Source organism: Gorilla gorilla, chromosome 4 (genome assembly GCF_029281585.2).
Source record: "Gorilla gorilla gorilla isolate KB3781 chromosome 4, NHGRI_mGorGor1-v2.1_pri, whole genome shotgun sequence".
Lineage (NCBI taxonomy): Eukaryota > Metazoa > Chordata > Mammalia > Primates > Hominidae > Gorilla > Gorilla gorilla.
The window spans coordinates 182,993,594-183,017,343 of NC_073228.2; the positions used below are offsets into that span (position 1 = coordinate 182,993,594).

Below are 23,750 nucleotides of genomic sequence, written 5' to 3' on the forward strand. Positions count from 1 at the left end.
CATGTGCCACCATGCCCGACTAATTTTTCGTGTTTTCGTAGAGACAGGGTTGCACCATGTTGGCCAAGATGGTCTCGATCTCCTGACCTTGTGATCCGCCCACCTCGGCCTCCCAAAGTGCTGCGATTACAGGCATAAGCCACCGCGCCCGGCCGAGATTATAAAATTTAGACATAATTCATTTTTAATTAAAATCGCAGAATGGACTGTAATAGTTCTGTCACCACCTGCGAATAATCAGCAGCGGCTAGTCTTCCAGATTTAAAAATTCATACTCACTTTTCCGTCTTACTATTTTTGTCATTCTAATTACGAATACAATGGGTGGTTTAGCGGAGGGAGAGCAGTTGGAGCCCAAGCTGAGGGACTCGGCTTCAGCCTTCTCGAACTCCACAGCCCGACCGCGTTCTCCGCTCTCGGCGCTGTGGTTCTCTCTCGGACACCGTAAGTGGTGGTGCCGCAGCGACGTCTGGGAAATGAAGTCCGGAGGGACAAACGCTGCGGTTCAGCCAGGGAAACCCGTCGGCTCTCCGGCGCGCAGGCGCAGTTGCGCCCGGCAGCGACGGGAAACGTCTCTGAATTAGGTGTTCCGCTCGCTTCTTGTGCGGTGTGGAGCTGCGCGCCCCCCGCCGAGGCGGGCCCAGGTATAGGCTGCCGGTGAGGGCGGGCCCGGGGCGTGCGGCTGCCGCGGCGGGACCAGGACGAGGGCTGGCCTCTGCGCGTGTCTGCCGAGCCCCCGGCTCCGGGCGTCCGAGCCGGGGCGGCCTCGGCAGGTGAACCCGGCCCCGGAGGGGGCGTGGCCTGGGAAGGGCCTAGCGGAGGCCGGGAGGGCGCGTCGACGCCGCTGGACTCCTGGGCCGCAGCCTGGGCCGGACTCCGGGGAAAACGGCTCCAGAAAAGAAACTGCAAAATGCCGCCTCGGCTCGGGGTCCGGAGCCCTCCGGGCGGTTTTCCGCTCTTAGCGTTTGTGGGTTTAAGCCTCCCCCTACTCCGTTTCCCGGAGTTTAAACTTCAGATTTACTCGTTTTTGGCAGTCTTGCTCGTTTGGCAGTGTTTTCCTACAGCCAGTCCTAGAGTGATTTAACTATTTCCTTTTTTATTTACCGTAACCACGTCCACTTGCTAAGTTTCTTCCCATTTCTCTAAATTTTAAATCAATTTCTAGCCAGTGATGCTATTTTCTTGAGCCCTTGTTTTTTGGGGGCCAGGGAGAATGGGTAACGCTATCTTTAAGCAGCTTTGATAACTGTTTTTGATAAAGGAAGTAAATCTTACAAGAGGAAGAAAAGAGGACTAATTTTTGGTTGGCTGTTCCTAAAAAAGAGCATCAGTTCTTCAACTGCTGTTTTTCGTATTGAACAACATCCAAGTGCAGATGTGTGGAATATTGTGTCATTTCCTATTACTTTATCTGGATGAGCCTTGCCTGATTCTGCCCTTGACCCTGTTAAGGCACGGCAGATGGTCTTCTTCCCTTCGCTCCATTCGTCTTTGTCGTAAAGCACTGGCAGAAAGGTAGCAGGCCCGGTGACTCTGTACCTGCTTCCCACACTGGTTTAAGTGGCCGGACTCAGGGCCCCTCTGGCCTGGGCAGTTCCAGGCTCCTTCTCTGCAGGTGCTCAGCTTATGGCTTCTAACCTGGTCTGGCCTAATGAGGGTGGGCATGCAGGCTAGATGAAAAGACCTCACAGCTTTTTTCTCCATTCCAGGTGCCTTCCCCAAGAGAGGCAGCAGGGAGGGAGAAATGGCAAGGAGGTTGCTGCCAGCCCATGTACAGGTGAGTGAAGGCTTCTTTTTGCTTGAACTGCCTTCAGGGTCTAGACGTGGTAAACTTCTTCATCTGTTGTTGAGCTTCTCTACCCAGTGAAGCTCAGGGAAGGACCAGAGGGCTTGGTAGCTGAGAAACTCTGGAAGGAAGGTGTTTCCCTTGCCTCAGAGCCTGTCTCATGCTTTTTTTTTTCTTTCCCTTTTTTGAGACAGGGTCTCACTCTGTTACCCAGGCTGGAGCGCAGTGGCACGGACATGGCTCACTGCAGCCTCAGCCTCCCTGGTAGCTGGGACTACAGGCATGTATGCCACCACACCTGGCTAATTTTTGTATTTTTAGTAGAGGCCAGGCTTCAACAAGTTGGCAAGGCTGGTCTTGAGCTCCTGACCTCAAGCAATCTGCCCGCCTCAGCTTCCTAAAGTGTTGGGACTATGGGCGTGAGCCACCGCGCCCGGCCCCTAGTCTCATACTTTTTGACAAAGAATTTAATGGGGCTCCAATGCCAGGCCACTGCCACTACCAGAGCTTTGTGAAAGATCCAGGTGTTTTTGCCCTGTGGAGGACAAAGACACAGAGGAGTTAAATAATTCCTTCCTAACACGGGGAATTTGAAAAAGAGAGGCCCTGTATTCCCAGGACCTTGGGAGGCCAAGGCGGGCAGATCACTTGAGGTCAGAAGTTCAAGACCAGCCTGACCAACATGGTGAAACCCGGTCTCTACTAAAAATACAGAAATAAGCTAGGGATGGTGGTGCATGCCTATAGTCCCAACTCTTCTGGAGGCTGAGGCAGGAGAATCACTTGAACCCGGGAGGCGGGGGTTGAAGCGAGCGGAGATCATGCCACTGCACTCCAGCCTGCGTGACACAGCGAGACTCCGTCTCAAAAAAAAAAAAAAAAAAAGCCAGGTGTGGTGGGTCTGGTGGTACGCTCCTGTAATCCCAGTTAGTCCGGAGGCTGAGGCAGGAGAATCACTTGAACCCGGAAGGTGGAGGTTGCAGTGAGCTGAGATTGCGCCATTGCACTCCAGCCTGGTGACAGAGCAAGACTCCATCTCAAAAAAAAAAAAGAAAAATATGTCTGAAGGAGATAAGCTTTGTACGCCTTTGTGATTCTGTACAGGATGCTCAATTCAGCATTTCTAGAGTATGAACAAAGTGCAAACAACCTAAACATCCAGGGCTAGGGGAGTTACATAAACTAGATCATCTGTACACTGAACTACTGGGCAGCATGTAAACAGTGGTGACCAGGATGCTGTTATTTGTATAATGTGATTTTATTTTTATTTAAATATAGAACCATATTTGCATGAAAATCACCTGAAGAGACATAGCAAAACGTTAACTTTTTCTGGTGGTAGAAAGTTAGATGAACACTTCTTGTTGTTTTGCTTATTGATCTTTTGGAATTTTCTAGTAAGCTTTTTTAAGATGATTCGTTTTGTTTTGTTTTTTAAGAGACAGGATCTTACTCTGTTGCCCAGGCTGGAGTGCAGTAGTGTGATCACACGTCACTGCAGCCTCGACCTCCTGGGCTCAGGCAAGCCTTTTGTCTCAGCCTTCTGAATAACCAGGACTACAGGCACATGCCACCACACCCAATTAATTAAAAAAAAATTATTTTTTGCGGAGATGAGGTCTCTCTATGTTGCCCAGGCTGGTCTTGAACTCCTGGGCTCAAGTAATCCTCCTTTCTCGGCCTCCCAAAGTGCTGGGATTATAGGCGTGAGCCACTGTGCCCAGCCAAGAAGATGACTCTCAAGAAAAGAAGGGGAGATGGCCCTAGTTCAGAGCAGTGACATGCCATCCAGTGAAGGAGGAGAGAGGTAGAAGAACAGAAGCTTCTGGGGTGGGGAGGGAGACTCCTGACCATAGCCTTCTCCTCTGGCTTGAAAGATTATGTAGCCCACCACCTGGGACCTCTCCTGACACAGCCATGCCTGGAACATTCTCATAGCCTTCCCTACTGTGAATGTCAGTGTCCTGTTTCCCAGGACTCAGAGATGGCCCGAGTTGAGGCAGAACTAGGACTCAGTGACCGCCTTTCCCAGCAAGCCTGGTGGTGTTCCACCTATATCTCCCTCAGTGAATGCGCTGGTGCCTCCTTCCGAAACCTGACTGTCAGGTGTCACCTGTAAGATGAGGGTTTGGTCTAGGTGATCGGACGTTTCCAAATCTAAAGTTCAGTGTTTTCTTGCTCTGATTTTGTTTCATGGGTTCAGGTGCTTCTCTTGTTTGGCTTCTGTGTTCAAGCTTCCTGAGGGGACGGTGTTTCACTCACCATAGGTAAATGATAAATGTGTGCTTGGTAACTGAAAAGTTGTCCAGAAACACTTGAAATACTTAGAACCCTAAGTTGTGACAGGGTTGCTTCTCAGTCGTCCTGTTGTGGGGACGGTCCTGGATGAACAGGAGTGGGTTTGCCATTCCAGGAGTCCGTGACGTTCAGGGATGTGGCCGTGTTCTTCAGCCAGGACGAGTGGTTGCACCTGGACTCTGCCCAGAGAGCCTTGTACCGGGAGGTGATGCTGGAGAACTACAGCATCCTGGTCTCACTGGGTAAGGAACTTTCCTCCTGATGCAGAATCTGCCAGGAGAGCACCTTAGCACCCTCAGGGGGCACATTTGTAGGGCTTGGCCAGGTCGGCTCACAGGTGGGCTCCAAGAGTGGCCATTGCCATTCCCCTTGGTTGTACGGAGAGACCTTGGCTTAGTAGAGTTGATGAAGGGGTCTTTTCTCTGCTTTTCCTGTCTTCTGCCCGCTGAGCTCTGTTCCCTGAGCCTCACACGGTGTTCCTGCTGAGAGGAGTGCACAACCAGAGCCTGACTTTCTTCCTGGGACCACCTCCTGGTCGTCCTCTAGGAGCCCAGTTTGAAGCCTCTCTCAGAACAAACCTCCTCCTTCCCTGTACTGCCCCTCTGCCCTGGGCACTCTGGGGCTGGACCCGCCTGCTACGATGGCCGCTCACGTCTCTTTCTTGTTCATGAACAGGGATTCTCTTTTCCAAGCCAAAGGTCATCTCCCAGTTAGAGCAAGGAGAAGACCCCTGGATGGTGGAGAGTGGAGTTCCCCAAGGCGCACATCTTGGTGAGTGACAGAGTAATTGGGAGATGGGCATAACATTTTCCCACTGCCAGGGCACAGCGAGGAGGCTGCGCTCAAGGGTCTCCTTGATGTGCCAGGCCAGGGGGGAATGCTGGGAAGGCAGATCCTTTCCTTTTGATTACTTGATCCATCATGTTCAGAGGAGGATTGAATTCTCCCAATATGGGTTGCAGTGTTTTCAGATATCTTATAATTTGCAGAATATGTAATGCAGTATATCATGTGTAAAGGTTTATAATTCTTTTATCTTCCTTTTTCCTTGCTTTTACTGGATTGATTCTTTTCCTAAATTATTTTCCTTAGTGGCTTGTACATTACATTTTTTTTTTTAATCACTACAATACATCCCTCATAATTTCATCTTGGAACCATCTTTTGCTTTGATTTCTTTGGTGTACAACTTATTATACATGGTTCAACAGGGGGAAAAAAGCAGATATATGTGTATGTATTTACATACATGAAAGAGGGAAAGAAGGTGTGACAAACGGTAACAGTTACGGAATGTGAGTGGGCTTCCGGATACTTATCATGCTATTCTTCTCTTTTCTGTGAAAATTTAGAAAATAATGCATCCCAGATCCCAGCTCCTAAGGCATGTCACTTTTTCCCTATACGCCCTTGGATGACTGCATTATCAGCTTCCCCATTCATTCTCCTGTGAATTCTGTCTATGCTTCTGGCAGTAGAGGAGGCCTCTGTTGAGCTTTACCACGTGTCTGGTGTTTTTTTCTCACCTGGGCAGGGCATGGGCTTTCTGGGCCAGTTCACTTTTGCGTTTCCATTCGTGAACTCTGTCTTCACATTTTTCCCTTTGGCTCGACTAGAATATTTTCTTGGGTAACGTTTTTCAAAAAAGGTTTGTGTGTGCAATATCTGTACGTGTCAAAAATCAGTTGTTTTTTTCTCTCCTCTGAGATTTGTGTTTTGGATCTAGAATTCTGGCATCTTTTTTTTTTTTTTTTTTTTTTTCCTCTCTGCATTGTACAGCCAAACTGCTCCACTGTCTTTGGGCATGGAGTGCTGCTGACAAATAATCCCATTAGTCAGATTCTGTTTCCTGTATAGGTAACTTGGTTTTTCTTTTCTGTCTTCTCTTTGGAATCTTATAGGACATCATCTTTATCTTTGGAATTCAGACTTTTCATTAGGTTATATGAAAGAGTATTTTTTTTTCTTTGTTCTTTGGCACTTTACTGGCATCTTTGCTTTGAAGATTCAGTCCTTCCTTTCATTTCAGGGATCTTTTGTTTCTGCCACATTCCACCAACAATGTGAGGCAATTGACTGCAAGAGTAATGATACAATAAAATAGAAATTCAATCAGACATCTAGAAAATAAATAGATCTGTAGTAAGGACCAGAATGGTAGCTATAAATGAGTTTCAAATTTCACTCTGAGCTTTCTGGTTGGCAAATAAATCATTGGTGTCACATTCTCAGTGTTGTTTTACAAGCATTTTAAAAAATTATTTTAAATTTGTACAAATTCTACATGCTGTTGTAAAAATAGGAGCAAAAAAAAGGTCACCTGGAATTTTACCAACTATGATCGATTATTGTTGTTTATTACCCATTCAAACTGCATATTTGTTTAAATGTGTTTGTGTGTGAGAGATAGACACAGAGAGAGAGATACAGAAAGATTGATTATACAGTTTGTTCTTGAGCCTGTTTTAACTGTGAATGTCCTTCAGTTATTCAGCCCTCAGTGAATAGAGGCCTACCTCATTGAGAGGACTATATTGTATGTTAAGCCAATTAAACAGTCTTCCTTTTGGAAATTTTAGTTACCAGTTTTTCTCTGTTACTAATATTGCTAAGATGGTTATGGGAATACAAAGCCATAATATAAAGAGGCAAAGGTACCAAGAGTAAATCATCACAGTACAAAGACATGAGTATTGTGATTGAAAAGGCCAGGCATGTGGATTAAAAATCCACAAGGGATTTTTTGAAGCACTATTCAACTTCATTAAATTAAAATCAGTGAAATTCCAACAAAGCACAAGTTACCATTTTTCCCTTATTACCAAGGATTAAGAAATAGATACCCAATGTGTTGCCACTGCTGTGAGTGATAAGCAGTATCGTTAGTGGGACTGCAACTGGTAGTCTTTCTGAGGATGGTCTGGTTTTATTAAAATCAATTCCAAGTCTAGAAATCTTAAGATAATTTCTGCACAGATAACTGCAGAGTTACAAAGATGTTGTAAAAGAACGTTTGTTATAACACGAGGCATCACTGCCACCAAAGGAGGAGGGTAAATGACTCTCAAAAAGGGATTTAGTAAATGATGATGTTTTCATGCATTGGACATATTATATTGCCATTAAAATGATGATGTCAGCCTACATTTATTGACATGGAGAGAAGCTCATGATTTTTAAGTGAAATGGAGGTAAAGGAAGCTTAATTTCAACCCATTTTAATTTTTTAATTAAGTGATTTTTTATATGCAGAAAATTCTGGTGAGCTACGTCCCACATATGATAGTGATTACAATTGCATGATGTATTTATGGGTGAGCTATATGTTCATTTTTATAGTTTTCTGCGTTTTTCTTATAATGATGATATATTTCTTTTGTAGTTAAGAAAATAAAAGCTGTTTCATAAAATACAAAAGAAAATACATTTCTTTTGGATCAATGATTCTATTTCTTGTACTGTATCTTAAGTAACCAAAAAGGTAGACAAAAAATTACTCTCAATAATGTTCTTTTCTCCCAGTATTCCCCAATATCATGATAATGGTGTTGGTGTCCATTGAGTTGCCCAGACCAAAAGCTAGGAGTCATCCTTGAGTCCCCTCTTTCATTGCCTCTGCGCTCTATTCGTAGGTGAAGATACCTGCCAGTGCTACTTGCAGAACATCCCAGGTACGCCCACCTCTTTCCATCTCTTATCACCACATGCCAGTGCCAGCCACCACCATCTTCATCCAGGAAGAGTGCAGCGGCCTCATTGCCTGTTCTGCAGCTGCCCTTGTTCTCTTTCTCCCCGGCCCCATTACAGTTTGTTTTTCATACAGCAACCAGAGTGATCCTTTTTAAACAAAAACCATGTCATTTCATGTCCCTTCTAGCCCTCAGTGATGCTGATGAACTTCCAATATCTTCCTGTATCCTAGAAAACGCTCCACGATATAGCCTGGCCCACCTCTTTTCCTCATCTGTGACACTCTCTTCTTGTTCACTCTGCTTCAGCTACCATGGACTGCTGTATGTCCTGGAAAACAGGAAGCTATTCCTGCCTAGGGCCTTTGTGTTACTGTTCTTTCTGACTGGAATCACCTTTATACCCACATTTTTGTCTGGCCAGCACTTGTTATTTAGATCTCATCTTTAATTTCATTTTCTCATCACCCAGTTTAAAATAGTTGCCTATTCACTCTTATTACACAGTGCTTCGTTTGTGTTGTCTTACAGTTCTCATTGCTCCTTTGTACTGCTGTTGATTTGTTACTTGGTCATTGTCTGTATCACACTGCTAGAATGAAAACCTTGAGAGTAGGCCCTTGTCTGGCTTGTGCCCTGTCATTCTCAGAGTCTTAACATTTGCGTAGCACACAGTAGGACTCAGTAGATATTACTTGAGTAAGTGGATGCCATTATTTACAGCATTCTGAGGAGGCCTAGAGCAGCACTGCTTGACATCCTGTGTTTGGCCGAGCTCTTCTCTTTCATTTAATTTTAGCCCCTCTGCAGTTTTTCCCTTGGTATTTACCTGAGTGCACCGGTAGCTGCCCTGGGAGATGACGCTGAGGGACACAGGCTGTGTTCAGAAGGGCCTCATAGCCTAGCGAGCTGTGCTTTGTTAATAGATCGAGCCTGGCTCTTCCTGTTGTCCCCTAATTTCCTCAGCCCACCTATATGTAGGTTTCTTCAGACCCTGCCCACCCACATGTCTGTCATCCTGCTTCCTTCCTCCTCTTCTTTTTCCCATCCTTTTCTAAGATTTCAAGGCTTTATATTTTTTAACTATCCTTGTGTGTTTTTATGTTACTTTTTTAAATTCTCAGTTCAAGAGAGACTTATATGTTTTGTCTACTTTAGGATGGGAAAGCTTGTTTGAAACCATAGTTTCTAAAGAAGAAAATCAGGAAGTCATGAAAAAACTTATAATTGATGGCGCATTTGACTTCAAGTTGGAGAAAACCTACATAAATGAAGATAAGTTAGAGAAGCAACAAGGCAAAAAGAACAGACTTTTCAGTAAAGTGTTAGTTACCATCAAAAAAGTCTACATGAAGGAGAGGAGCTTTAAAGGTGTTGAATTTGGGAAAAACCTTGGTCTAAAATCATCGCTTATTAGAAAACCGAGAATAGTTTCCAGAGGAAGGAGACCCCGTTCACAGCAGTATTCAGTTCTCTTTAAACAACTGGGGGTCAACACAGTGCGTAAATGTTATAAATGTAATATCTGTGGGAAAATCTTCCTCCACAGTTCCTCCCTGAGTAAACACCAGAGAATCCACACTGGAGAGAAGCTCTATAAATGTAAGGAATGTAGGAAAGCCTTCAGCCAAAGCTCATCCCTAACTCAGCACTTGAGGGTTCATACAGGAGAGAAACCTTATATATGTAGTGAATGTGGAAAAGCCTTCAGTTTCACCACATCTCTTATTGGACACCAGAGAATGCATACTGGAGAGAGACCTTATAAATGCAAGGAATGTGGAAAAACATTTAAAGGTAGTTCATCTCTTAATAATCACCAGCGAATTCACACAGGAGAGAAGCCCTATAAGTGTAATGAATGTGGGAGGGCCTTCAGTCAGTGCTCATCTCTCATTCAGCACCACAGAATTCATACTGGGGAGAAACCGTATGAATGTACTCAGTGTGGGAAAGCCTTCACTTCAATATCGCGGCTAAGTAGGCACCATCGAATTCATACTGGAGAGAAACCCTTTCATTGTAACGAGTGTGGAAAAGTATTCAGCTATCACTCAGCCCTTATCATACATCAGAGAATTCACACTGGTGAGAAACCATATGCATGCAAAGAATGTGGGAAAGCCTTCAGCCAAAGCTCAGCTCTCATACAACATCAAAGAATTCACACTGGAGAAAAACCCTACAAATGTAATGAATGTGGGAAAGCCTTCTCTTGGATTTCACGGCTTAATATACATCACAGAATTCACACTGGAGAGAAACCATATAATTGTAAGGAATGTGGAAAAGCCTTCAGTTCCCACTCAGGCGTTAATACTCATCGAAAAATTCATACTGGAGAAAAACCTTATAAATGTAATGACTGTGAGAAAGCCTTCAACCAAAGCTCAGCTCTAATTCAGCACCAGAGAATTCATACTGGAGAGAAACCATATAATTGTAAAGTGTGTGGGAAAGCCTTCAGACAGAGTTCATCCCTTATGACACACATGAGAATTCATACAGGGGAAAAACCTTATAAATGTAAAGAATGTGGGAAGGCTTTTAGTCAGAGCTCATCTCTTACTAATCATCAAAGGACTCATAATTGAGAAAAACTGTATAAGTGCATGTAGGAACTGAAGTTATATTCCATACTGAATATCAAAAAATTCATTGTGGGGAGAAAGTGATGAAGAGTAGTTATCATAGGTAAAACTTCAGCGTTAGACCTCATCAAACATCGGAGACTTCATGATGCAGGGTAACCTTGGGAATGCTAGAAAAGCTTCTATAAAATGTTTATTCATATGTTCTTAAGTTATTACCATGAAATGGAGAATTTTTAAGATTGCAGGGTTAGTATTTGATTGTCTAGTGATGTACGATAACAGCCACCAGCTTTCCTGAGCATCACTGGGAAGCCTGCTGTTTATGTACAAGTACAGCCATAAAATCCAGACACAGATAAATCTAGGAATCTATTTTTTGAAACTATTATGCAAGCCAGTGGTACTAGAAAGAATGTTTTAGAAAAGAAATATGTACAGGTGACCCATAGCTACCTCACTGTCACTAAAATGTTTTTTAATAATCTTAAAGCAGATTCTGCACTTCATGGTAAAGACTTTGAATTGTTTCTCTGCTTTCTAAGCCATTCACCTGAGAAGAAAATCACTCCATAAACTAGGCAGACGTACTGTCTTTGAGTTTTCTTCCTGACTACTTGTTCCAAACTCTGAGTCAGATCTAAAGTCACTTTAAGTCACAGAACGCATGGTATTTCACTTGTTTTTCTCATTAAAAGTGATTACCTTTGCTGTATTAAATTGATAAGTAAAGGTCATTCAGACAACCACTGCTTTTGCAATTTACTGAAAAATGTTATAAATTATCTCAGAATGTAGCCAATAGCAAGCACAGCTCGGCTCCCAGGGTCTGCCTGCTTCTGTGAGTTTTCTGGTTACCAGCCACCAGAAGGCCCAGGAACAATGTAGAACTCAGGTCATCATCCTTGGAGGTAAAATGAACCAGATGATTTTCACCCTTACTTCCACTTTTTCACCTTCATCAGACAAGGTTCACTTTCTTCCCACACTCTAAAGGTCACTGGGCAAATACTTAGGCTCTGAGTTCAGATGCTCTTTCTTCCAGAAAATGGACTTACACTCTTCAACAAGTGATTTAGCTCATTTCAGCATTTCTAAAATGTGAATCATAAGATTAGCAAGCTAAAAACAGTTATCTCACAAGTCAAAATTGTTGGGCTTTACAGAGGCTAACATCTAGTTTAGCCAAGTTTATCAGGAGGGGGCAAGCACTTAAGGGCTGAAACCACCCATTTCATAAAGTGCTAAGTTTTTCTGCCAAGGAACTTTAAAAAATAGAAAATGGGCTGGGTGCAGTGGCTCATGCCTGTAATCCCGGCACTTTGGGAGGCCAAGATGGGCGGATCATGAGGTCAGGAGATCGAGACCATCCTGGCTAACACGGTGAAACCACGTCTTCACTAAAAAATACAAAAAAAAAAAAAAAAAATTAGCCGGGCATGGTGGCGGGCGCCTGTAGTCCCAGCTACTTGGGAGGCTGAGGCAGGAGAATGGTGTGAACCCAGGAGGTGGAGCTTGCAGTGAGCCGAGATCGTGCCACTGCTCTCCAGCCTGGGCAACAGAGCAAGACTCCATCTCATAAAAAAAAAAAAAAAATAGGAAAGTGTTATTGGGAGCATAGCAAAAATCACTGAATACAGCTTTTGCCTCCTGGGTTACTCAGTCTCATTGTTTCAGACTTGTGAAGAACAGACTTTTCTGAATCATTGAATGCATCATCTCTAATCCTTACTTCCCACAACTGTTCAGTTTTTTTTCTCTACCTAAGTTGGAAAAATTCCTAGGGAAATAGAACTTCCCTAACTATTAGTAGTTTTAAAATCATCAAAAAGTTAAATCTGAATTAAAATCACACAAAGAGAACATTAGGCCAAGTTATTTTTTAAGACAAGATCTGTCGAAACTTGAAGTAACAGATCAAGTTTTATGGAAAGTCTCCCAGAGGAGATAATGTAATAGCACAATTTTGCTAATATAACCCAGTGCCAAAGCCAGGTAAAGCACAAGAAATGAATATTATAGGCCAATATTACCTATGAACAAGAGGTGAAATCCCAAGCAAAGCATTAGCAAACGTAATCCGGAGCACCTAAGCATAGTTAATAACATGATAAAGGTTTATTTATAGAAAGCCTACTGAAAAAGAATGGTAAGATGTTAGAAGCATTAATGACAAGAAATACGGAGAAAGAATAAACTGTAGCTGGGCGCAGTAGCTCACACCTGTAATCCCACCACTTTGGGAGACTAAGGTGGGTGGATCACCTTAGGTCAGGAATTCGAGGCCAGACTGGTCAACATGGCGAAACTCTGTCTCTACTAAAACTACAAAAATTAGCCGGGTGTGGTGGCACATACCTGTAATCACAGCTACTGAGGAGGCTGAGGCAAGATAATTGCTTGACCCCAAGGAGGCGGAGGTTGCACTGAGCCGAGATCATGCCACTGCACTGCATGCAGCCTGGGTGACAGGACTGTCTCAAAAAACAAAAAGAATGAACTGTTCAAAATTGGCTCTGAGACAGAAATGATTCACAGAAAAAAAAATTAGATCCCTACCCTCACCATAACAATTACATGAAAAGCAAAAACTGAATAACTTGGAGGAATATGTAAAGGAATAATTTTATGTTCTTGAGATTGGGAAAGATTTCTTAAACAGGCTACAAATTAGCTATATAAAATTTTTGATGTGTTTGCTCACATGAAAGAACTGCTTACCAAAGTATACAAAAAGGGAGGTGAAAGAAGTCAAGACACAAAATCGATCTTTCTACAGTATGCCCAACAAAACTATTATAATCCAGAAATACTAATTTGTACAAATCAATAATACCACTAGGAAAATGGGCTAAATACATGACTTCTTGTTTCACAGAAAAGAAAATACAAATTTCCAGAAACACGAAAAGGTAATTAACTTCATTAGTAGTTAAAATGCAAATTAAGGCCACGGTAATGTATGATTTTACAACCACAAATGAGGAAAAATTAGGATGTGTGACAATACTGAGCTTCAGGATGTATGTGGAATAAGAAATTCATTAGTAGTGGGAATATAAGTCAGAGATGACTGACATAAAGCTGAACTTGTGCGTGTTGTGGACCTCTGCATAGATACACTGGAGAAATGATTGCATGTGGGCATCAAGGGATGTATAAAGATATTCTTAGCAGCACTGATCATCACACCAAATGATTGTAAGTAGTCTGAATGTCCATTAATTAGGAGAATGGATATATTTTGGAATATTAACACAGTAGAAACAGCAGTGAAAAGGAATAAAGCGAAGCGAAACATGGATGAAGCTGGCATGGTGGAGCACGTCTGTAGTCCCAGCTACTCTGCTGAGGCAGGAGGATCACTGTTGCCCAGGTATCCAAGACCAACCTGGGCAACATAGCAAGACCATGTCTCTAAAACAAAAAAACGGATAGATTGAAAAACACATTTTTGAGTTTTTAAAAGTCATTGGCAAACTACATAGGGTATGATACAATTTTTTTGCAAAATTATATATTAAAAGATATATACTGGCCGGGCGCAGTGGCTCACGCCTGTAATCCCAGCACTTTGGGAGGCTGAGGCAGGCAGATCACGAGGTCAGGAGATCAGGGCCATCCTAGCTAACATGGTGAAACCCCATCTCTACTAAAAATACAAAAAATTAGCTGGGTGTGGTGGCACATGCCTGTAGTCTCAGCTACTCAGGAGGCTGAGGCAGGAGAATCACTTGATCAGGAGGCAGAGGCTGCAGTGAGCCAAGATCGTGCCACTACATTCCAGCCTGGGTGACAGAACAAGACTCTTCCTCAAAAAAAGAAAAAAAAGATATGTACATGTGATAAAGATATTTAAATAAGAACATCAAATGATTGAGAATATATTGTAGTTATCCATTGCTGTAGGACGAATCACCCCAAATGTAGTGTTGGACAACAATGTATTGTCTGTCATGAGCCCATGTTGGGGCTTAGCTGGGAGGTTCTTACTTGCTGTCTAGTAGCTGTGCCGTCAGAGCGGCTGGGGCTGAAGCTAAACTGGGCTTCAGGATGGCTGGCAGTTGCTGGTAACTGCTGGGTGAGAACTGGCTTGGGCTACTCCATGTGGCTTGGGCTTCTTACAGAATGGGGGTTGATTTCTGAGAGGGAATGTCCCAAGAGCAAGTATTCCAAGAGAGCTAGGTAGAAGTTGCAGATCTTTTTTTTTTTTTTTTTTTTTTTTTTATACTTTAAGTTTTAGGGTACATGTGCGCATTGTGCAGGATAGTTACCTATGTATACGTGTGCCATGCTGGTACGCTGCACCCACTAACTCGTCATCTAGCATTAGGTATATCTCCCAGTGCTATCCCTCCCCCCTCCCCCCACCCCACAACAGTCCCCAGAGTGTGATATTCCCCTTCCTGTGTCCATGTGATCTCATTGTTCAATTCCCACCTATGAGTGAGAATATGCGGTGTTTGGTTTTTTGTTCTTGCGATAGTTTACTGAGAATGATGGTTTCCAATTTCATCCATGTCCCTACAAAGGACATGAACTCATCATTTTTTATGGCTGCATAGTATTCCATGGTGTATATGTGCCACATTTTCTTAATCCAGTCTATCATTGTTGGACATTTGGGTTGGTTCCAAGTCTTTGCTATTGTGAATAATGCCGCAATAAACATACATGTGCATGTGTCTTTATAGCAGCATGATTTATAGTCCTTTGGGTATATACCCAGTAATGGGATGGCTGGGTCAAATGGTATTTCTAGTTCTAGATCCCTGAGGAATCGCCACACTGACTTCCACAATGGTTGAACTAGTTTACAGTCCCCCCAACAGTGTAAAAGTGTTCCTATTTCTCCACATCCTCTCCAGCACCTGTTGTTTCCTGACTTTTTAATGATTGCCATTCTAACTGGTGTGAGATGATATCTCATAGTGGTTTTGATTTGCATTTCTCTGATGGCCAGTGATGATGAGCATTTTTTCATGTGTTTTTTGGCTGCATAAATGTCTTCTTTTGAGAAGTGTCTGTTCATATCCTTCGCCCACTTTTTGATGGGGTTGTTTGTTTTTTTCTTGTAAATTTGTTTGAGTTCATTGTAGATTCTGGATATTAGCCCTTTGTCAGATGAGTAGGTTGCGAAAATTTTCTCCCATGTTGTAGGTTGCCTGTTCACTCTGATGGTAGTTTCTTTTGCTGTGCAGAAGCTCTTTAGTTTAATTAGATCCCATTTGTCAATTTTGTCTTTTGTTGCCATTGCTTTTGGTGTTTTGGACATGAAGTCCTTGCCCACGCCTATGTCCTGAATGGTAATGCCTAGGTTTTCTTCTAGGGTTTTTATGGTTTTAGGTCTAACGTTTAAATCTTTAATCCATCTTGAATTGATTTTTGTATAAGGTGTAAGGAAGGGATCCAGTTTCAGCTTTCTACATATGGCTGGCCAGTTTTCCCAGCACCATTTATTAAATAGGGAATCCTTTCCCCATTGCTTGTTTTTCTCAGGTTTGTCAAAGATCAGATAGTTGTAGGTATGCGGTGTTATTTCTGAGGGCTCTGTTCTGTTCCATTGATCTATATCTCTGTTTTGGTACCAGTACCATGCTGTTTTTGTTACTGTAGCCTTGTAGTATAGTTTGAAGTCAGGTAGTGTGATGCCTCCAGCTTTGTTCTTTTGGCTTAGGATTGACTTGACAATGCGGGCTCTTTTTTGGTTCCATATGAACTTTAAAGTAGTTTTTTCCAATTCTGTGAAGAAAGTCAGTGGTAGCTTGATGGGGGTGGCATTGAATCTGTAAATGACCTTGGGCAGTATGGCCATTTTCACGATATTGATTCTTCCTACCCATGAGCATGGAATGTTCTTCCATTTGTTTGTATCCTCTTTTATTTCCTTGAGCAGTGGTTTGTAGTTCTCCTTGAAGAGGTCCTTCACATCCCTTGTAAGTTGGATTCCTAGGTATTTTATTCTCTTTGAAGCAGTTGTGAATGGGAGTTCACTCATGATTTGGCTCTCTGTTTGTCTGTTGTTGGTGTATAAGAGTGCTTGTGATTTTTGTACATTGATTTTGTATCCTGAGACTTTGCTGAAGTTGCTTATCAGCTTAAGGAGATTTTGGGCTGAGACAATGGGGTTCTCTAGATAAACAATCATGTCGTCTGCAAACAGGGACAATTTGACTTCCTCTTTTCCTAATTGAATGCCCTTTATTTCCTTCTCCTGCCTGATTGCCCTGGCCAGAACTTCCAACACTATGTTGAATAGGAGCGGTGAGAGAGGGCATCCCTGTCTTGTGCCAGTTTCCAAAGGGAATGCTTCCAGTTTTTGCCCATTCAGTATGATATTGGCTGTGGGTTTGTCATAGATAGCTCTTATTATTTTGAAATACGTCCCATCAATACCTAATTTATTGAGAGTTTTTAGCATGAAGGGTTGTTGAATTTTGTCAAAGGCTTTTTCTGCATCTATTGAGATAATCATGTGGTTTTTGTCTTTGGCTCTGTTTATATGCTGGATTACATTTATTGATTTGCGTATATTGAACCAGCCTTGCATCCCAGGGATGAAGCCCACTTGATCATGGTGGATAAGCTTTTTGATGTGCTGCTGGATTCGGTTTGCCAGTATTTTATTGAGGATTTTTGCATCAATGTTCATCAAGGATATTGGTCTAAAATTCTCTTTTTTGGTTGTGTCTCTGCCCGGCTTTGGTATCAGAATGATGCTGGCCTCATAAAATGAGTTAGGGAGGATTCCCTCTTTTTCTATTGATTGGAATAGTTTCAGAAGCAATGGTACCAGTTCCTCCTTGTACCTCTGGTAGAATTCGGCTGTGAATCCATCTGGTCCTGGACTCTTTTTGGTTGGTAAACTATTGATTATTGCCACAATTTCAGCTCCTGTTATTGGTCTATTCAGAGATTCAACTTCTTCCTGGTTTAGTCTTGGGAGAGTGTATGTGTTGAGGAATGTATCCATTTCTTCTAGATTTTCTAGTTTATTTGCGTAGAGGTGTTTGTAGTATTCTCTGATGGTAGTTTGTATTTCTGTGGGATCGGTGGTGATATCCCCTTTATCATTTTTTATTGTGTCTATTTGATTCTTCTCTCTTTTTTTCTTTATTAATCTTGCTAGCGGTCTATCAATCTTGTTGATCCTTTCAAAAAACCAGCTCCTGGATTTATTAATTTTTTGAATGGTTTTTTGTGTCTCTATTTCCTTCAGTTCTGCTCTGATTTTAGTTATTTCTTGCCTTCTGCTAGCTTTTGAATGTGTTTGCTCTTGCTTTTCTAGTTCTTTTAATTGTGATGTTAGGGTGTCAATTTTGGATCTTTCCTGCTTTCTCTTGTGGGCATTTAGTGCTATAAATTTCCCTCTACACACTGCTTTGAATGCGTCCCAGAGATTCTGGTATGTTGTGTCTTTTTTCTTGTTGGTTTCAAAGAACATCTTTATTTCTGCCTTCATTTCGTTATGTACCCAGTAGTCATTCAGGAGCAGGTTGTTCAGTTTCCATGTATTTGAGCGGTTTTGAGTGAGATTCTTAATCCTGAGTTCTAGTTTGATTGCACTGTGGTCTGAGAGATAGTTTGTTATAATTTCTGTTCTTTTACATTTGCTGAGGAGAGCTTTACTTCCAAGTATGTGGTCAATTTTGGAATAGGTGTGGTGTGGTGCTGAAAAAAATGTATATTCTGTTGATTTGGGGTGGAGAGTTCTGTAGATGTCTATTAGGTCTGCTTGGTGCAGAGCTGAGTTCAATTCCTGGGTATCCTTGTTGACTTTCTGTCTCGTTGATCTGTCTAATGTTGACAGTGGGGTGTTAAAGTCTCCCATTATTAATGTGTGGGAGTCTAAGTCTCTTTGTAGGTCACTCAGGACTTGCTTTATGAATCTGGGTGCTCCTGTATTGGGTGCATATATAATTAGGATAGTTAGCTCCTCTTGTTGAATTGATCCCTTTACCATTATGTAATGGCCTTCTTTGTCTCTTCTGATCTTTGTTGGTTTAAAGTCTGTTTTATCAGAGACTAGGATTGCAACCCCTCCCTTTTTTTGTTTTCCATTTGCTTGGTAGATCTTCCTCCATCCTTTTATTTTGAGCCTATGTGTGTCTCTGCACATGAGATGGGTTTCCTGAATACAGCACACTGATGGGTCTTGACTCTTTATCCAACTTGCCAGTCTGTGTCTTTTAATTGGAGAATTTAGTCCATTTAGATTTAAAGTCAATATTGTTATGTGTGAATTTGATCCTGTCATTATGATGTTAGCTGGTGATTTTACTCATTAGTTGATGCAGTTTCTTCCTAGTCTCGATGGTCTTTACATTTTGGCATGATTTTGCAGTGGCTGGTACCGGTTGTTCCTTTCCATGTTTAGCGCTTCCTTCAGGAGTTCTTTTAGGGCAGGCCTGGTGGTGACAAAATCTCTCAGCATTTGCTTGTCTGTAAAGTATTTTATTTCTCCTTCACTTATGAAGCTCAGTTTGGCTGGATATGAAATTCTGGGTTGAAAATTCTTTTCTTTAAGAATGTTGAATATTGACCCCCACTCTCTTCTGGCTTGTAGGGTTTCTGCCGAGAAATCCGCTGTTAGTCTGATGGGCTTCCCTTTGAGGGTAACCCGACCTTTCTCTCTGGCTGCCCTTAACATTTTTTCCTTCATTTCAACTTTGGTGAATCTGACAATTATGTGTCTTGGAGTTGCTCTTCTCGAGGAGTATCTTTGTGGCATTCTCTGTATTTCCTGAATCTGAATGTTGGCCTGCCTTGCTAGATTGGGGAAGTTCTCCTGGATAATATCCTGCAGAGTGTTTTCCAACTTGGTTCCATTCTCCGCATCACTTTCAGGTACACCAATCAGACATAGATTTGGTCTTTTCACATAGTCCCATATTTCTTGGAGGCTTTGCTCATTTCTTTTTATTCTTTTTTCTCTAGACTTCCCTTCTCGCTTCATTTCATTCATTTCATCTTCCATTGCTGATACCCTTTCTTCCAGTTGATCGCATCGGCTCCTGAGGCTTCTGCATTCTTCACGTAGTTCTCGAGCCTTGGTTTTCAGCTCCATCAGCTCCTTTAAGCACTTCTCTGTATTGGTTATTCTAGTTATACATTCGTCTAAATTTTTTTCAAAGTTTTCAACTTCTTTGCCTTTGGTTTGAATGTCCTCCCGTAGCTCAGAGTAATTTGATCGTCTGAAGCCTTCTTCTGTCAGCTCGTCAAAATCATTCTCCATCCAGCTTTGTTCCGTTGCTGGTGAGGAACTGCGTTCCTTTGGAGGAGGAGAGGTGCTCTGCGTTTTAGAGTTTCCAGTTTTTCTGTTCTGTTTTTTCCCCATCTTTGTGGTTTTATCTACTTTTGGTCTTTGATGATGGTGATGTACAGATGGGTTTTCGGTGTGGATGTCCTTTCTGTTTGTTAGTTTTCCTTCTAACAGACAGGACCCTGAGCTGCAGGTCTGTTGGAATACCCTGCCGTGTGAGGTGTCAGTGTGCCCCTGCTGGGGGGTGCCTCCCAGTTAGGCTGCTCGGGGGTCAGGGGTCAGGGACCCACTTGAGGAGGCAGTCTGCCCGTTCTCAGATCTCCAGCTGCGTGCTGGGAGAACCACTGCTCTCCTCAAAGCTGTCAGACGGGGACATTTAAGTCTGCAGAGGTTACTGCTGTCTTTTTGTTTGTCTGTGCCCTGCCCCCAGAGGTGGAGCCTACAGAGGCAGGCAAGCCTCCTTGAGCTGTGGTGGGCTCCACCCAGTTCCAGCTTCTTGGCTGCTTTGTTTACCTAAGCAAGCCTGGGCAATGGCGGGCGCCCCTCCCCCAGCCTGGCTGCCACCTTGCAGTTTGATCTCAGACTGCTGTGCTAGCAATCAGCGAGATTCCGTGGGCGTAGGACCCTCCGAGTCAGGTGTGGGATATAGTCTCGTGGTGCGCCGTTTTTTAAGCCGGTCTGAAAAGCGCAATATTCGGGTGGGAGTGACCCGATTTTCCAGGTGCATCCGTCACCCCTTTCTTTGACTCGGAAAGGGAACTCCCTGACCCCTTGCGCTTCCCAGGTGAGGCTATGCCTCGCCCTGCTTCGGCTCGCGCACGGTGCGCGCACCCACTGGCCTGCGCCCACTGTCTGGCACTCCCTAGTGAGATGAACCTGGTACCTCAGATGGAAATGCAGAAATCACCCGTCTTCTGCGTCGCTCACGCTGGGAGCTGTAGACCGGAGCTGTTCCTATTCGGCCATCTTGGCTCCTCCCCCGGCAAACCTCAGTTGCAGATCTTAAAAGCCAGCTTTAATTCTGTATACAATTGATTGAGAATGAGTCAAATTTGGCCCGTATTCAAGAGTAGTTTAATAAACTGTGAATGCCAAGGGCATGGTTCACTGGGGAACTGTGTATGGAGACTAGCTACCACATACATAAAGGACAGGGACTTTACAAAACTGTGGTGTGAGGCAAGGAGATGATGACTTGGGGAGAAGCACAGAGTCTTCCTCTACTTGCTTGGTGCTTGAGAGAGACTCCGTCTTCAGGAAGAGGCTGCTCCAGCCAGCCAGAGCCATTGTGTATGTCAGTAAAAAGAACTTTAGGAGAATTTGTCCAACTCAATCCTGGTGAGTTGAAGAGGAATAAAACAGAGATCCTGAAGCCTGATCACCCAGGGTGATGTGAACATGAAGGTTAATATGGAATGAGCTTAAAGGTTGTACCTAACAGCCCTTCCACCATCAGAGCCTTCTTCAGGCCACTGCTGAACAGGAATGTGTCTCATTAACAAAGCTATCAACACTTTTCTCACCTGTCTATAATCTTCCCTTCTCATTCATCTCCCTAGATCTCCAGATAAAGAGAACATTGGTTCCTAACCAAAGTAAGGAAGTGCCCGGTAAATTATATGTACCTTAAGATAAATAGGAAGAGAAAGAATTAACAATCATCTTTAAGTTGTCAACACATTTTCTTTGCCCAAGTTCTCTTGTTAAGACTCAACACTTCTCAACAGACTTGTTCAGAATCTAGGCAAAAAGAAAAATGTCCATTTTCATGGCTTCCTAACAGGTCGTTTCAAAGCAACCTGAAAAATGCAGAATATGTTTTAACTTTTATAATATGGTTGACACGCCTGATGTACTGTATTCAAAGAAATTACTTAAAATGCCCTTTTCATGTGGTTTGGGGCTATTACTGGCTGCCACATGATCAGGTGTTTTCTCATGAATAGGTCTAGGAAAAATGAACAGGCCAGTTGTTTTCTAGTCTGGCCCTTCATTGGCCTGTCTGATGCTTCTTCATGATTAGATTTATGCTATGCGGTTTTTTGTTTGTTTTTTGCTTTTTTTTTTTTGAGACGGAGTCTTGCTCTGTCACCCAGGCTGGAGTGCAGTGGTGCAATCTCAGCTCACTGCAACCTCCACCTCCTGGGTTCAAGCAGTTCTCTTCCTCAGCCTCTCCAGTAGCTGAGATTACAGGCACCTGCCACCACGGCCGGCTAATTTTGTTGGTTTTTTTTTTTTGTATTTTTAGTAGAGATGGGGTTTCACTATCTTCGGCAGGCTGGTCTTGAACTCCTGACCTCATGATCCACCTGCCTCAGCCTCCCAAAGTGCTGGGATTACAGGCGTGAGCCCCTGTGCTGGGCCTATGCTATGCTTTTTTGGTAAGGAAACCATGGAAGTAATACTGTATTCTGAGTTCATCATCACACCCTATTGTGGGATTGTGACTTACTCCAATTGCTGGTCATTTTAACTTTGCTGTCTTCATTCAGATGGTATCTGCCAGATTTTGCACTGTGAAGTTACAATCTTCCTTTTATAATCATCAGTCTCTTAACAGGAAATCCTATGAGTGTATGTATATGTATTTTTACTTGTCAAACTTGATTTACCCAGGCCAGACACAGTGGCTCATGCCTGTATCCCAGCACTTTGGGAGGCTGAGGTGGGAGGATTGCTTGAAGCCAAGAGTTTGAGACCATAGGAAACATGGTGAGACCCCATCTCTACAAAAAGTAAACTATCTGTGCATGGTAGCATGTGCCTGCAGTCCCAGCTACTCAGGAGGCTGAAGTGTGTTGATCACTTGAGCCTGGGAGTCTGAGGCAGCAGTGAGCTGTGATCATGCCACTGCACTGCAGCCTGGGCCACAGAGTAAGACCCTGTCTCTAAAAATGATTTAAAAAATAACATAATATAAAATAAATTATAATATATAAAACATTGTTTTAAAAACTTGATCCTCAGTCCGGGTGCGGTGGCTCATGCCTGTAATCCCAGCACTTTGGGAGGCCGAGGCTGGCGGATCACCTGAGGTTGGGAGTTTGAGACCAGCCTGACCAACATGGAGAAACCCCATCTATACTAAAAAAATACAAAATTAGCCGGGCACGGTGGCGCATGCCTGTAATCCCAGCTACTTGGGAGGCTGAGTCAGGAGAATTGCTTTAACCCGGGAGGTGGAGATTGCAATGAGCTGAGATTGCGCCTTTGCACTCCAGCCTGGGCAACAAGAGCAAAACTCCATCTCAAAAAAAAAAACAAAAAACAATAAACTTGATCCTCTAGTTTCATCCATTCATGACACTTGCTTTAATCACTTATTATAATCGCTTCCAAATGAAGATTGTATAATTCCATTGTTTCTTCTACACTTGTTAATTGGTTTTCTGCTTTGAAGAAGAGTATTATATTCTCTGTATATGTGTGTCTCTATGATTCTGGAAGCATGGTTTTCTATTTTATTCAATGGCCTGTAATCTGTTAATATCAGTTATTTATTTTGATGCTGAAATTGTCCCAGGATTGGCCTTTGGGACTCCATTTAGGCTGATTTCTGTGTCCTTTCTGTTACAACAAGCTTGGGATTATATCCAAGATTTGTAATTCCGCGTGCGTACTTCTGTCAGTGTAAGCAAAGGATGATTTCTGGACTAGATAACTTGGGCATTGTCGGAGAGGTGGAGTTTAGAGGTATTCTCTGTTTTTCCTATAGGATCCTGCATTTCTTCCTCTTGCTGCTTGTCTCTTTGTGTTGGGAACAGGCCCCTCAAAATCTGGCCATAAACTGGCCCCAAAACTGGCCATAAACAAAATCTCTGCAGCACTGTGACATGTTCATGATGCCCATAATGCCCACGGTGGAAGGTTGTGGGTTTACCAGAATGAGGGCAAGGAACACCTGGCCCGCCCAGGGTGGAAAACCGCTTAAAGGCAGTCTTAAGCCACAAACAATAGCATGAGTGATCTGTGTCTTAAGGACATGCTCCTGCTGCAGGTAACTAGTCCAACCCATCCCTTTATTTTGGCCCATCCCTTCGTTTCCCATAAGGGATACTTTTAGTTAATCTAATATCTGTAGAAACAATGCTAATGACTGGCTTGCTGTTAATAAATACATG

At 43.0% G+C, this 23,750-nt stretch overlaps 1 protein-coding gene across 5 annotated transcripts in view; it reads left to right on the forward strand.

Moving 5' to 3' along the window:
• Positions 1-504: 504 nt before the first annotated feature.
• ZNF879 (zinc finger protein 879) overlaps positions 505-23,750 on the forward strand; it is a 42,618-nt gene continuing 19,372 nt past the window's right edge. The window contains exons 1-6 of one of the 5 annotated variants that reach the window (XM_063705931.1): positions 505-644; positions 1,710-1,777; positions 4,203-4,329; positions 4,763-4,858; positions 7,720-7,758; positions 8,935-11,116. In XM_063705931.1, the coding sequence (XP_063562001.1) occupies positions 1,745-1,777; positions 4,203-4,329; positions 4,763-4,858; positions 7,720-7,758; positions 8,935-10,370 (1,731 nt within the window). In that variant the 5' untranslated portion in view covers positions 505-644; positions 1,710-1,744 and the 3' untranslated portion in view covers positions 10,371-11,116. Of the gene's footprint in view, positions 1,616-1,709; positions 1,778-4,202; positions 4,330-4,762; positions 4,859-7,719; positions 7,759-8,934; positions 11,117-23,750 lie in introns of those variants that run through there. The other 4 variants (XM_004043126.3, XM_031011408.3, XM_055386482.2 and 1 more) reach the window with 4 other exon arrangements.